Consider the following 13,609-nt stretch of genomic DNA (forward strand, 5'->3'; position numbering starts at 1 on the left):
AGAGATCTAACAGACAGATTCAAAATCTGTTTAAGTAAAAGTATGACCTTATATCGTTAGAAGTAAATAAAACAAAAAGCTTTCTTTTTTATTGTTTGTTTTTGTTTTGGAATAATCTGGATGAACTGACCTTATGAGTCTGCCAGTTAGCAACTTGTCTGTGTTCATCCAAAAGTTTAACTCTCCAGGTTAAACTTCACTATAGAGCGTGTAGACTGCTGCCCACTCCAGCAGGGACCCAGCTGTGGAGCGTATTGGAGAGCAGGCCGCTTGGTCTGGCCTCCATATGCTAGGGTCTGGGGTCCAGGCTGTCAGCGTAGCTCCAGCACATGGAGGGCTGTTGGGGGTGTTGTGAGGTTGTGTGTGGTTGTCGGGGGGGGGCTGCCGTTCCACCAGCATTGTACCATGAGGACAAGAGCCGAGCACTACCCAGCAGGAGAGTTGGGGGGGTTTCTAAAGAGAGATCAACTGGAGCTCCTTTTCTCACACCCAGCTCACTTTGCCCTGCCCTCTCCTCCCTCCCGTTCCTCAGCAGATTGATACACTGGCTGAAATGTAATTTTCTTGTGTGTCTCATATGAAACTGCGTTCCTCTGTTTGCTTCGCCTTCCCACCCACTCATCTGACGATTCTCGAAGTGGAATTGAGCTGCTTTGTTTCTCAGGCATCTTGTCTACATCTACATCAAAGTCAGTCGTGAGAAGATGGTTAAAAAAAATAAAAGAAAGAAAAGGAGTAGGGGGCCAGGGACGAGACAAATCTCTTTGGCTTTCCCTCCACACAATGGTTCTCATTTGAATTTCCCCATATATTGCTGATCACCAGTCTGAATGGTGCCCCTGATGAAGTGTTGTTTTTGTGGTTCCACACATGAATTCCAAAAACCCCAGGGATACATTTTCCTCTTTTTGTCTTTGCCTACAAAGTTATTTGGAACGGGACGTGATGGAATGAAGAAACTTAGAGGTCAACAGGTCCAAACGCTCGATGCTGCTTACTAAACTTCTCACCGTGTCAAAGAGCATTTAAACTGACTGCAAACTAAACTAAACAAATTTCAAGCAATCAATGACGGGTTACACCTACAGGCAATCCTTGCATAAAGCTCCATCCTGTCTACATCTTTGTTTTTGATGACTTTAGTTAGTATTTTCATAAACCTGAAAATGCATCAACTTATGCCACAGTCACTTGTTTGAAGCCTGTGAAGATATATTCCAACATTATTTCTCTGTTTATCTTAGTCTGCTATTTAACATAATATTATCTCATTTTATTTTAAGAGGCTCTGTAGGTAAGCATAAGATATTATATGGCATTAGTGATTCTTGGCTCAGTTTAATATATATAAATCACTTCACAGTGTAAAGGTATCCGCACATTCATTATCCTTAAGTACTGGGAGGTGTCACCCAATTTCACGTTGCAGGCTTGAACGCGTCACTCTGCTGCCCCCTGCTGTCAGAGCATAGAAAAACCGTGGAGGCGGATATTTTTTTATGTCACGTATCAGTATCTACATTACAGGCTTTGCCGTGACTGATATACACGTATACATCTGCAATCTTCTGAATAAATGGCACGCTTACCTTTTTTATTCTTAGGTTTTCCTTTTTTTTTTTTTTTTTTGCAACTTATTTATTTGGTTATTTACAACCATAACTCAAAAAATGCTGGGACTCTAGCAAAAATGTAAAAAAGAAACTGAATCCAATTATTTGCATATCTCATAAACCCATCTTTTCTTCAGAAAGAACATAAAAAGCGTATTAAGTATTTAAAATGAGAAAATGTAACATTTTTAGAAGATTGCTGGGGCAGTGCCATGTTTACCACTATGTAACATCCTCTCTTCTAACAGCAGCCCATAAACATCCAGGAACTGAGGAGACCAGCTGCTGGACTTCTGGGAGAGGTATGTTGACCCAGTTTTGCCTGATACAAAATCCTAGCTGTTCAACAGTCCTGGGTGTTCTTTGTTGCATTTTTTGTTTCATGATTTTTAATTTGATTTTCATGAGTGCAAGCAGGTCAGTTCATTACCCGGACTCTTCCACGAAGCCATGTTGTTGTAATAGAAGGAGTATGTGTTTTAACATGATCATGCTGAAATAAGCACGACACTGTCTAAATGACACATCTGGATGTTCCTCCCCGCTTTAGTCTGACATATGCAGAATTAGTGTTTTCCAAAAAAGATTTCCAAGTTTCAATTGGTTTGAACACAGAACAGTTTTTCACTTTGCCTGAATCTATTTTAAATGAGCTTTGGCCCAGAAGCTGGATTTGTGAATGTCACAGTGAACTGTGTTCACAGAACTATTTCTGGAAGTCTTCCTAAGCCTGTGTAGTGATTTCTATGACAGAATCATGACCATTTATAATGCAGAGTTGCCTGAGGGTCTGCAGATCACAGGCATACAATATTGATTTTCGGACGTGACCCTTTGCGCACAGAAATTTCTCCAGATTTTCTGAATCTCTTTTGATGAATTTCTTTTGATGACACTATGCACAGCAGACAGAGACATATTCAAGATCTTAATAATTTTACATTATTTGAACATTATTCTGAAATAGTTTCATAATTTGTGGAGACAGCTTTTTGCAGAATGATGAAGCTCTGCCCATCTTTACTTCTGGAAAGCTCAGAAGTCCTTTATCCAGTCATGTTACTGACCTGTTGCCAGTTAACCTAAATATTTGCACATTTTCCCCCCAGTTAGCTCATTTTAAGACAACTTACTTTTCTACAGTCCCAACTTTCTTGGAATTGGGGTTGTAATTTAATGCTGTTCTAATTTTATTATTTTCATCCCGTGGATCGGTAAACGCTTTTTAAAGATGGAAATAATTTTTTTTGTGTAAACTTTATTGTTTATTAGATCATGGTTATTACTCTTCTGTAAAGTGACCCAAAACACTGAGTATGGTGAATTTTGGGTGATGATGATAGAAATTTTTCCTACTCATTTATGTTAGGGCAAGCACTTTTGTGCCACCTCTACTGTAATTTGGTATAATTCTGCATGCATATTTGTCTTCTCCTTTTCAGCCGTCCAGTGAAAAAGCTGCACTCATCCGTGAAAGCAGCTGTAATGGTTATGGCTAAGACAAGGAATTTTAGAGTCCACATCTGTTTTGGTGTCATGTGTGCAATGTATTGATCCATACAGGTACTATATTTGTATTTTAACTACAAGCTACAAGTGTGAACTTTAGAAGCAATCAGCTCATGCAATAACCATGACAGGGTTATAGGGTTAGCAATATCTCTGGTCCGAAATTCAGCTGTGGTTGACTGGGTTTCTGCACACACCAAGAGTTTGATCTAGATACTATAAGTTGAGGCATTTACACTACAAAGTGTGCTTATTTTTATAAACAGAGAGTACCATTAAAGAGTCGATTCCTGATTTGGTTTAGTGCTTCAAAAAAAGACCTTAAAAAGATCAAAGATCCAGCTCACTTGAAACAGAGGTGTCAATCTCACTTTCCACTTGACACTGTCCTGGATGAGGGTTGAGGACAGGCTGGCGTGCAGTCTGGTCTTTGTTATAACAAGCACTGTGTCTTGAGAAGACCTACACATCTGTATTCACAGCCAATATGCATAAAAGAGAGTGTGTGACATTTTACTTTACCTTTAACTGAAACCAGTTCAGGTACAAGGCCAAACTGGAACAAAGGTCCACCTTTTCCTTTCTTTTCTTATTTTAAATTCAATAGATAATAGTAAAAGATTTTAAAATAAATTAAAAGCATGCTTTCAGCAGGAAAAAAACTACATAAGATATTCATTTGTAAGGGATAATTGTGGTGTTGGTTTAAATATTGTGTCACTGATGGCTGCTAAATTCTGAGGTAGGTTCTGGGGTGAGTCATTCTACATATTATTTTGATCATGTCATTTCCTCTTTAGTTCACCCAACTTAAATGCTGGTTTAAGCTGTGTTTAGACCTTACATTTCCATTCTGCAATTTTACAGACAAATGAGAAGTCAGCTGTTTGGTAGTCAACTGGTTATATGGTATGCCACATAAATGCATCCTTCATGAGTTAAGTCTTGCCTGACACTTCAATAATAGTTTACTCCCTTGTTTTTATTTCTCTTTTATACCGTACAAGCAATCAAAGCAAAAGGCAAAAAGCAAAATAACCCAAAATTGGAAAAAAAAATCTGCCTCAGCTTGCTTACAGTAATCTGTCCACACGATGGCGAAGGAGAGTAAAAAAAGGATAACGAATGCCTGTTGGTGTGTGCCAGGACCAGGTTTTTAAAGGTTTTTAAAGCAGAAAACGTGGATCGTGTGCACATCCAACCGAACTGAGACATATGGAGAATTACTCTTCTTTCTTTTTCAAATATGTGTTTAAAATTTATGTTTAAAAAAAAAGGTGAAATGGTCATTTGTATTACATTTCCTGTACGTGCTGCAGTCCTGTCTTTAAGAATGTGTGTTAATTGTTTAGGAATGTACTATCTTAAGTTGATCTCCTGTTTGTACAGCAGGTAGAGATATACATTTTTTGTTATTGTTGACTGTGTGTACATATGCTGCTTTTTTTTCATGGATGTTTGCATCTTGGGAGACTTACGGTAGCATATTGCATGTTTATAACTAACATTTCAGAGCATTTTCATTTTTCTTCATATACTCAAATTATTTTTGCAGTGAAATTGAGCAAAAAAGAAGAAGAAGAAGAAGAAGAAGAAGAAGAAGAAGAAGAAGAAGAGAACACATTTTAATTGCAAAAAAGGACAACTAAAGTAATGCACAAGAGCGCTAAGAGGACTAAAGCATAGGGAAAAATGACAAAGTATTTTCATGTGGGAACATGCTGGGTGATCATTCAACCATGGCTAGAATTTGGCAGTGTCCTTATCACATAAGTGAGATCTAACTTCAATCACTCATCTCATGCCAACGAGGAAGGGCTCTGAGTTAGGCAGAAATCATTTGTCAGAGAGATGTCATGATCTTCGCTTTTACTTTGTGGTCTTATGTAGTTGTAGCTCTTCTTTGGAAAGTAAAAAAAAAAAAAAGGGAAAAAAGGGTGAGTGTACTGTAGCAAAAACAGCTTCAAACCAAGAGCGCACATGTGGCAGCAGGCTAATCTAGAAAACAAGAAAGAAAACAAGTCAAACAGGACAGTTGTCAGTTTGATTTAGTCCAGCACTTTTTAGGTCCGATACTAACCAGTTCCTGTAGATGACTGATTCCATCTCTGTTTGAAATTCAGTGGTTTGAAAAGTCAAGTGCAAGCTGAACACTAACTATACGACTGTAAGACTATTTAATGCTACACTGAGGCTTTTAGCCTCATCTCAGTGACAAAGGAGTTTCCACTTTCAATCTGTCATTAAGGTATTCATGTTGACTTTGCCTTGGCAGAGTTCTTATTGTAATATCTGACAGGAGGGTTCAATGAGGTTAATTTAGCTGTAGACCTGAAGCCAAGGGATACAAACGAGAAAGAAAATGTAAAAGAAATTTGCCAGTATACTTGCCAGAGTAAATCATGGATTTAAATATATGTATATGTTTAACAACCAAGAACACTGGCATTCACTTATACCTCAGTAGTGTTGGTTGGAGTTGGGAGTGGTTTGCTGGAGATGTGGGCTGCAGGACCAGACTGGCACAGGACTGGCTGTCGGGCAGTCATGTAGAACCCCACAGAGCAATGTACTCTGGGAGGTGGTACAGGTCAGTGGCAGCGTGAACTGAACAGGGAAGTGGTGTAACCCGTCTGAGAGCACGCCACTCCTAGTGTGAGAATGTAGCCAAAAAGCAATGGCAGACGAGCGAAAGACATGATGGTAATTATCACCTGTCATGCGACACATACAGCCATTCTGTAAACACAGAGGATTATCAGTGTTTCACGTGGTATTACATTTGTGATTTAGCATTTGATTTAGCACTGTTGAATCTGATTAGTTTTGAAAAAATGTTGACTTTTTGGTCTGTTTGAGAGCCAGCATTGTCTGGTCTGTCACTACCAGAGCAAAGTCAGGCATCTTGTAATCCGCGGATTAGGAAGGTCTGGGAGTGGTGCCTGAAATGACTACTGTAGGTAAAGGAGCAGGCTGTGGTTTACCATATGTGCTTGTGTTCAGACAGAAGCCTCAACACATGCAGTTATTTCCTTTCATCACTGATGCACCTTTGCAGGTGCCCCAATGACAAGTCACTTCCAAACTGCTCTTCCCACTGTACTCAAATATAGACATGCGTAACACTCATTATTTTCTCCGCACAGTTTAGTGGTCAGCCCCTTGTGTCGTGTTATGGTTGTGAATTAGTCACGTCAGTTATTAATGAAAACTAAAGCTATTTGGTTTTCTCATTTTTTAAATGAAATCATATATAGCGTGTCAAATCTGAAGAGCATCAGCTTAAACATTTTAAATTTTGTCTTTTCTCAGAGGGTGACAGGTAATAATCAGAAAAGAAAAAGCACACGTGTGAATTAATGAATTAGTTTCGGGGCATGGTCTTCACCTGGCTCACTGTCACTCTGTCAGCACTGACACCCAGAGCGATCGTTAATGCGAGTAACATCTGTGTTTTTCCTACTATTGCAAACCAAAAATATCAGGTGTGAAAAAGGGGTCTGCTGTGCAGGGTTATCTAGACAGTGCATAGCCCAAAGCAAATTCATTCTCGTGCATTGATGGTTAAAGTATGTAAAATTGAATGAGTAGTGATGGCAGCATGAGAAGTGTAGTGGTGGGAAAATGTGGGTAACTGAACATCACTTCTCACTTATAAACGTCAGAGTATCATGTTTCACAAACCTGAGCAGGTTCAGACCTTTTTTAGCCTCTAAGCACATACAGCATTGTACCATGTGTCTATCAATTTTTATACCCATGTCAGCATGCAGGAAGAACAGGAGGAAAGGTGTTGAGCCACCTGATCTGTTACGAGAGTTTGGTTTTCTGGACTAGTACAGTTCTGTAGCCACTGTCTATGCATAAAAGGTATTCATGGTATGACTGCAGGGGAGTTCCTGATTGTAGCAAGGTGAAAAGTCTCTGTTTTTCTTTCAAGTACCTGTCCTGGCTGCTGGTACAGTAGCTTGCCAAAAACCGGTGTGGCAGAAGCATTCTACAGAGCAATGCTTCGATGTAAAAGTGCTCCGACCACTTTACTGCTTTGACTTTGACTTTTCTTTATTGTTGCATTGCTGATCTCCGGGAAAGAAATTTCAAGCACAAATGAGAAAGACTAGCTTTTTCAGATTGTTAAAATATGCATCTTTTTTATATTACAAAACTTTAACTCCTCTCAGTGAGCTTACAGACTAATCAATCAAATTACAGTTTACATCCATATTGGTCTGGGCTCATATACAGTTGTGGTCAGAAGTTTTCAGACAGTCATTATGGGCATTAATTTTATAGTGATTTGTAGGTTTTAATAACTTAATTGAACTCTTCTTTTATGAGAGTGGAAAGATTTTACATAATACAACTTTAGTGACTTTAGAAAACTAGAATTGAGTGAAAAGGTTTTGAATTTATTTTGGATTTTCTCTAATCCACACAGGATCAAAAGTATACTAATACTGGGTTAAATGTTCCTTAGTAAGTTACACATTGACTCTGACACATTTGGCACCCATCAACATAATGCTTGCTTGATATTTGACTATTCTTCTTGAAATAATTTGTAGAGTTGATTTAAATTAGTTGGTTTGTTGGCACAGACTCTGCTTTTAGGCAAATTTTAAACAGAAGTGACGCTGAGGCTTTGGGAAGGGCCATACATCCAGTGAAATGTGAAATATGATCAGTCTGTCCTTCTGTTCCTAAAATTATTATATCTCAATTAAATTTCCCTTTGGGATATAGCTAGTCACTTTATCCTATTAGACATTTGTGTGGAATTTTGAGATAATTAGCAGCGCGTAGCTGGAACCAATCCCACAGGGCAAGAGTTCTAAGTGCCACCATTGCACACGTTCATATCTGGAGTCAATTTAGAATTTAACTCACGCTAACAGTGGAAAAAAGCTGGAGTTCCTGGAGAGAACATGGAAATTCCACACAGAAAAACCCCAGACAGTTAGTAGATTTGAACTCAGGACCTTCTTGCATTCAGGCAACAGTGCTAACTACTACACTACCATGCTGCACGTAGCATGGAAATGTGTTTCATGGTGGTCACAGTGACCTTCATCTATTACCACCAAATTCAAACCAGTTCATCCTCAGTTTCATTTCTCACATATTTAAAGAAATTCTGTCGTGGGTTAGATGAAATATCGGGGTCATGAGAATGGAATAGACAGCAGGAAAACATAATAATAAAAAAAATGGAAAAAATTTCTTTTGCACTTCATTAAATCTGCTTAGTGGCTTTCCATCCTAAAGTAATGTTTCTGCACCCATACCTGAATGGTACATGAATGATAGTATTATTTATTACATTTTTATAGCTGTTACTACTTTGTTGACTGATGCATGTATTTATTGTTTATTAGAAAGTCATCATAGTAAAAGTTGCTGAATTGGCTTACAGCAAGACGTTATCTAATACCCCAACAAACTCTTAATATCTATTTGTATCTTCAAGAGAGCTGAATTGTGAAAAAGTGAAAGCACTCAGGGATCATAATCTATTGTGAAACACCAACACTTTAAATGAAGAAGTATGGTTGGAACAGACTGCAACAATCTCATTTTAAAGCCAACTTAAGCATACTACTTTATATCTGAAGGCTGTTTAACACTTGCAAACATGGTTGCAGTTCTCGGATGCAGGCTTAAACCATTTTTGCCTCTGTTATTGTTCTGGGTCAGAACTGAGAGTAGTGTTTATGATCTTTGTTTTTGGCAGTTTTGTTGCATTCTTCTTTAGTCTCAGATAGTTTCAGGTACACAGATTGTGTTTAGCCTGGCGCCTGTCTTCACTCATGTAACACCAGGAAGTAAATCTATCTTTTTCTCTAAGAAAATGCACAGTAGGCAATCTAATTTCCCTTTGACGTTTTAACATCTCTGCCCAGGGCACAATAATTATGTTTTCCATGAATCCATTCTGGTGACACCTCAGAATTGCCTTTAGGGGATTTCTTTAATTTTGTCAAAAAATATATGATTGAGCTACTTTCACAGAGCCCTAATTTTTTCTACACATCTCTGAAGACGGTATATGCAATAATGAAAGTCTGTCTGATGTCAGATTAAACCTACGTTCAAACTGAGTAGCGAGCAGCTAACATTCTGATTTATTCACTGCTTGTGAGTCATGCCTATTATCTCCTCTGCAATATATCCATGCAGCTACCTTGCCTAAACTACAAGGAGTATTTCCAACAATGAGAATGCATCTGAAAAACATTACTTCCAGGTGTGAGAAAAACTGAGAAAAACTGATAGCGGTGTAGAATATTCCAAGCTGATTTTTCCTGAATTGCAAGAAGTTCATGTGTTTGGCTGGCAAGTTAGAATTAGTGGTTAAACATCAAATTCATTATGACCACACAAAAACACAAGATCATAACTCATCATTATTATTATTATTATTATTAATGCTAGTGGTAGTAGTAGTAGTCCTAATAGTAATTGCATTACCTTTTTTTTTTTTACCTCCAAAAACTATTTCTAGGCATTATTTATGTGAATACGGAAACAGTGGGGAAGATTTTGACCAAATTTTACATTTTTAAACATGCAAAATTTCTTGGGTGTGTTATTAGGTAAACAATCAACACTTGCAATTTATTTGGCAAATATTTTTGTACATACATTTGACAGGGTTATTTCTGTAAAGCTTGATGTACAGTATGAAGGACTTGAACTACCCATAATTGTTTTATATTTTGCTTCTGGGGATCCAGACTGTTGTAATTTTTTAAGCAATAGTTCTCCAGAAAAAAAAAAACTACCTACAGCAGATTAACAGTATCTGAAAGTCATGTCCTTAACAGCTAAAAAAAAAGGTCTAAAACTCCTGGAGGTCAGCAGAGAGGTACAACAGCAAGTGTCTAAAGGCATCTTTAACCTCCTAGGGCCTGCCGTCCACATATGTGGACATCACATTTTTGGTTATTTTGACCAAAATACTCAATTTTGCTCTACATGGGCCTGATATCTACTTACGAGGACATTATACTGCTACTGTTCTATCAAAATTTAAAATGAATATCCTCATTTGTGGCTCTCATTTTTCTTAAAAACAAAAATAAGGTAAAAAAAAAAATCTGGAAATTTTTTGTTTTTACATTCATCGGGCCCCAATATGCCCAAATATCAAAGAGAAATTAAAAATGCATGTCGTGGAAGAGTTCGGGCCTTAGGAGGTTAAAACTCTGTCAGTGGTTTTGGGGTCGCGTCAAAACTGATGATAATATAAATGAAGAAAAGTCCGATTTTGATGCACCATGCAGTACTACCTGGAAAGCCTCTGATCGACATCAACCTCATATTTTCCGCCCAGAAATTATCCCAAAGTCATTGCCACTGCAGTTAAAGCAAACCTGGTTCAAAAACACAACAGAAGTCTATCAAACCTCAAAAGTATTAAAGCAATGTGGAATCATCCCAACAGATAACAGAACAAAGAAGAGAATTAATGAAATATCCCTTAAGAAACCTGGAGAACTACTTGTTTAGAGTACTTCAAGAAATTACAAGAAACCTTGCCTAAGAGTTCAGACTTTGTTGAATGCTTTTTAGAAATATACAAACTCTGTTTCCCCCCCTTTGAAACTGTATTTCCATGTATGTTTTCACATGATTAAATAAATCACTGCACCTTTTTAACATTTTCCAAGTAAACTATTAAAAAATAACTGTGGCTCAGGACCATTGCACAGAAAACAATCGATTGCACTCATATTCGATCACATACATGCAAACTATCTAGTGGTGCAAAATGTCATTTACAGTGTATGGTGCCCTGACCTGCAGACTTGCTCAGTGTAATACATATTTTCATAACTTTTAATAGAAAACTTCAGATGTGTTGTGTTTATATGCACAATGAGAGTTAAAAGCACATTTTAGACAGTATAAATAATCAAAATATCATATGCGGAGTGTACTTAACTTTATTAAACAAATATAATGGTGAAAGCACCATTCATTAAATATTAATAGATTTACAGTAACAACAGAAGCCAACTGAAATACCCTCAAATCCTCTGCAAACACATACTAGTTTTCTTTCCACTGGTTGCTCTCCTATTGAGATCAGTGTTTCCCTATCAGTTCAGGGGAGACAGACTGTCTGGTGAGAGTAGGTGATCATTATCTACTGTCCTCAGCGGACAGACAGGCCTGCTGTTCATGCCTCACTGTATGTGGGTGGTATGCTGAGCTCTGATACCTGTGCTGCTAGTACCTCTGTGCCTGCAGCAACATTAGAAGCTGGAAAACCCCAGCCACCACGTGTCTCAGAGCTGAAACAATGTGTAAAACTGTAAAAAGGCAGCTGCCTGTAACAGATTACAGATCAATGCAAATGTGTGCACGTTTGTGCTGCTGTTAAGACTTATTTTAACATTACATTTTGTCATTATTGTGTGATATTTCACAGCATGCTTTGACGTCTTCAACAAGTTAAAATAAAATGGTAAAACTATATGAAGAGCATTGCTTTTAGCAAATTGTCATATATAAACAGCTTTCTTGAGTTGTTAGTTTAGGGAAGATCAAATCTACAGTTTAATATTACATATGTTTTCCCACCTGTTGCCTTTCCTAAGGTCGTGGAGATCAGATGTAGATAAGATTTTAGGATTGCTGTGTGTTAGAACATTACTTGTCACTCACGTAAACTCAGTACACCTAAATAAGTCTTTGATCGCCCTGCTTCAAACGGGGGAATATTTTTGACTGCAGTTAAAACACAGCCTCTTGACCCCTGCTTCAACCTAAACAACCTCCACGGTTTCACACACAATGGCATAAACAGTGTGAGAAACCCGGTGAGATCAAAGCTGGCAACAACAGCTGCGCGGTACCTGTGGGAGGAGTGTGTGTATGTGTCCGTGTGCACCTGCAGACACAATCATAGAGCTGCCTTGCTTACCGGGCAGATAGCAGTCCCAGCCGGACCCACAAACAAACCGATAGCTTACCTGAGTCATGGATGCAGAGGAGAAGTCCCCCGGCGGCCAAGGTGCGCAGATTCTGGACATCGGCTCAAACTCGCCCCCTTGTGAGCCTAAAGGTGCGCCAGAGACCGGACAGCTGGAGAAGCCGCCGTATTCATACGTGGCTCTCATCGCCATGGCCATCAAGGACAGCGAGAACAAGAGACAGACTCTGAGCGGGATCTATCAGTATATAGTGTCCAAGTTCCCCTACTACGAGAGGAACAAGAAAGGCTGGCAAAACAGCATAAGACACAATTTGTCTCTCAACGAGTGCTTCGTTAAGGTGCCCAGGGACAGCGGAGGGGACAGAAAGGGCAATTACTGGATGCTGGACCCCGCATTTGAGGACATGTTTGAGAAGGGAAACTACCGACGGCGGAGGAGGGTGCGGAGACCCTACAGACCCCCGAGTGTGCCTTACCTGGGCGGGAATCCCGTGGAGTACTCTGAGTCGCTCTACCTGCAGCCTTACGTGAGCAGCTCCTGGAGCGTGTGCCAGCCCGGCTCGACCCAGCCTACGGGATATCCGTCAGCTCCGGTCATCACGGGACACAGCCGCAGCGTGTCTCCGGGTACCTCTATGAGCTCCTACTGCACCCCTCCTCCCCACTTTCACCATACTCACTACGGCGCTTACCACCGCCACCCGCCCGTGCTGGTCCCCCACAACGGGTATCCTTACGGCGGGGTGACTCAACCGATGAGCCCGGATGGAGGCACCGTTTCCGTGGCTTGCAGCTACCAGCAGTTCACCTCCTACGGCAGACCAGCGGACCCAGCCCTGGCTTATTTAATGGACCAGTAGGACTTTTGAGTTATTCTGTGCTTTGATGGCAAGTTCACATCTGAGTTCGCCTCTTTCACCATTTCAGTTCGGCTGTCACTGGTTTGTCAGGTACTTGGTTTAGTTTGGTAGTTTCATATGACTGTTATAAATAATGCTGTTGATGATTTTGTTTGTATAGATTTTGTACAGTTTTTATAAAGTTTGGGGTTTTTTTGTAAGAATTACAGACGGCAGGTCTACCATATACCATGTCATTTTACTTCAAACTTGCCCCCATCAAGTGTGAACGGCAGGAAGACAGCTGATCTAAGTCTGAGGTTTGCATTTTTATTTTTGTAATTTTTTTTACTGCGGGTTATAGGCTTACAAATAAGCAAACTTTTGTTCTTTTTTTCTGTTTTTTTTTTTTACATTGGTATATAATTTTGAATAGACCTGTACGTTTGCTGTAACGTTATTTATTTGTTTTCTCCGGATTTATCCAAATGTGTGAGCTGCTATAAAAGATAAATGACATTCAAGCACTGACCCGTTTTCTCATTCGATTGTGAATGTTTGTTTGATGTAAAATACATCACGTTTGTTCAAATAAAGTTATTTTTGCATCAGAAACTTCACCCTCTCCTATTTGTTATCATTATTATTCATTTATTAATGATGATGATGATGATGATTATTGTAGAACACTTGATACATTTTAAGCG

The 13,609-nt window shown here is 39.1% G+C and overlaps 1 protein-coding gene across 1 annotated transcript; it reads left to right on the plus strand.

Moving 5' to 3' along the window:
- Positions 1 to 12,107: 12,107 nt before the first annotated feature.
- On the plus strand, positions 12,108 to 12,923 carry foxl2l (forkhead box L2-like). The gene has a single exon (XM_063464844.1). The coding sequence runs from the start codon at positions 12,108 to 12,110 to the stop codon at positions 12,921 to 12,923; it is 816 nt and encodes a 271-aa protein (XP_063320914.1).
- The last annotated feature ends 686 nt before the right edge of the window (positions 12,924 to 13,609 follow it).

The sequence above is a fragment of the Pelmatolapia mariae genome, linkage group LG20, assembly GCF_036321145.2.
Source record: "Pelmatolapia mariae isolate MD_Pm_ZW linkage group LG20, Pm_UMD_F_2, whole genome shotgun sequence".
In the NCBI taxonomy this organism is placed as follows: domain Eukaryota; kingdom Metazoa; phylum Chordata; class Actinopteri; order Cichliformes; family Cichlidae; genus Pelmatolapia; species Pelmatolapia mariae.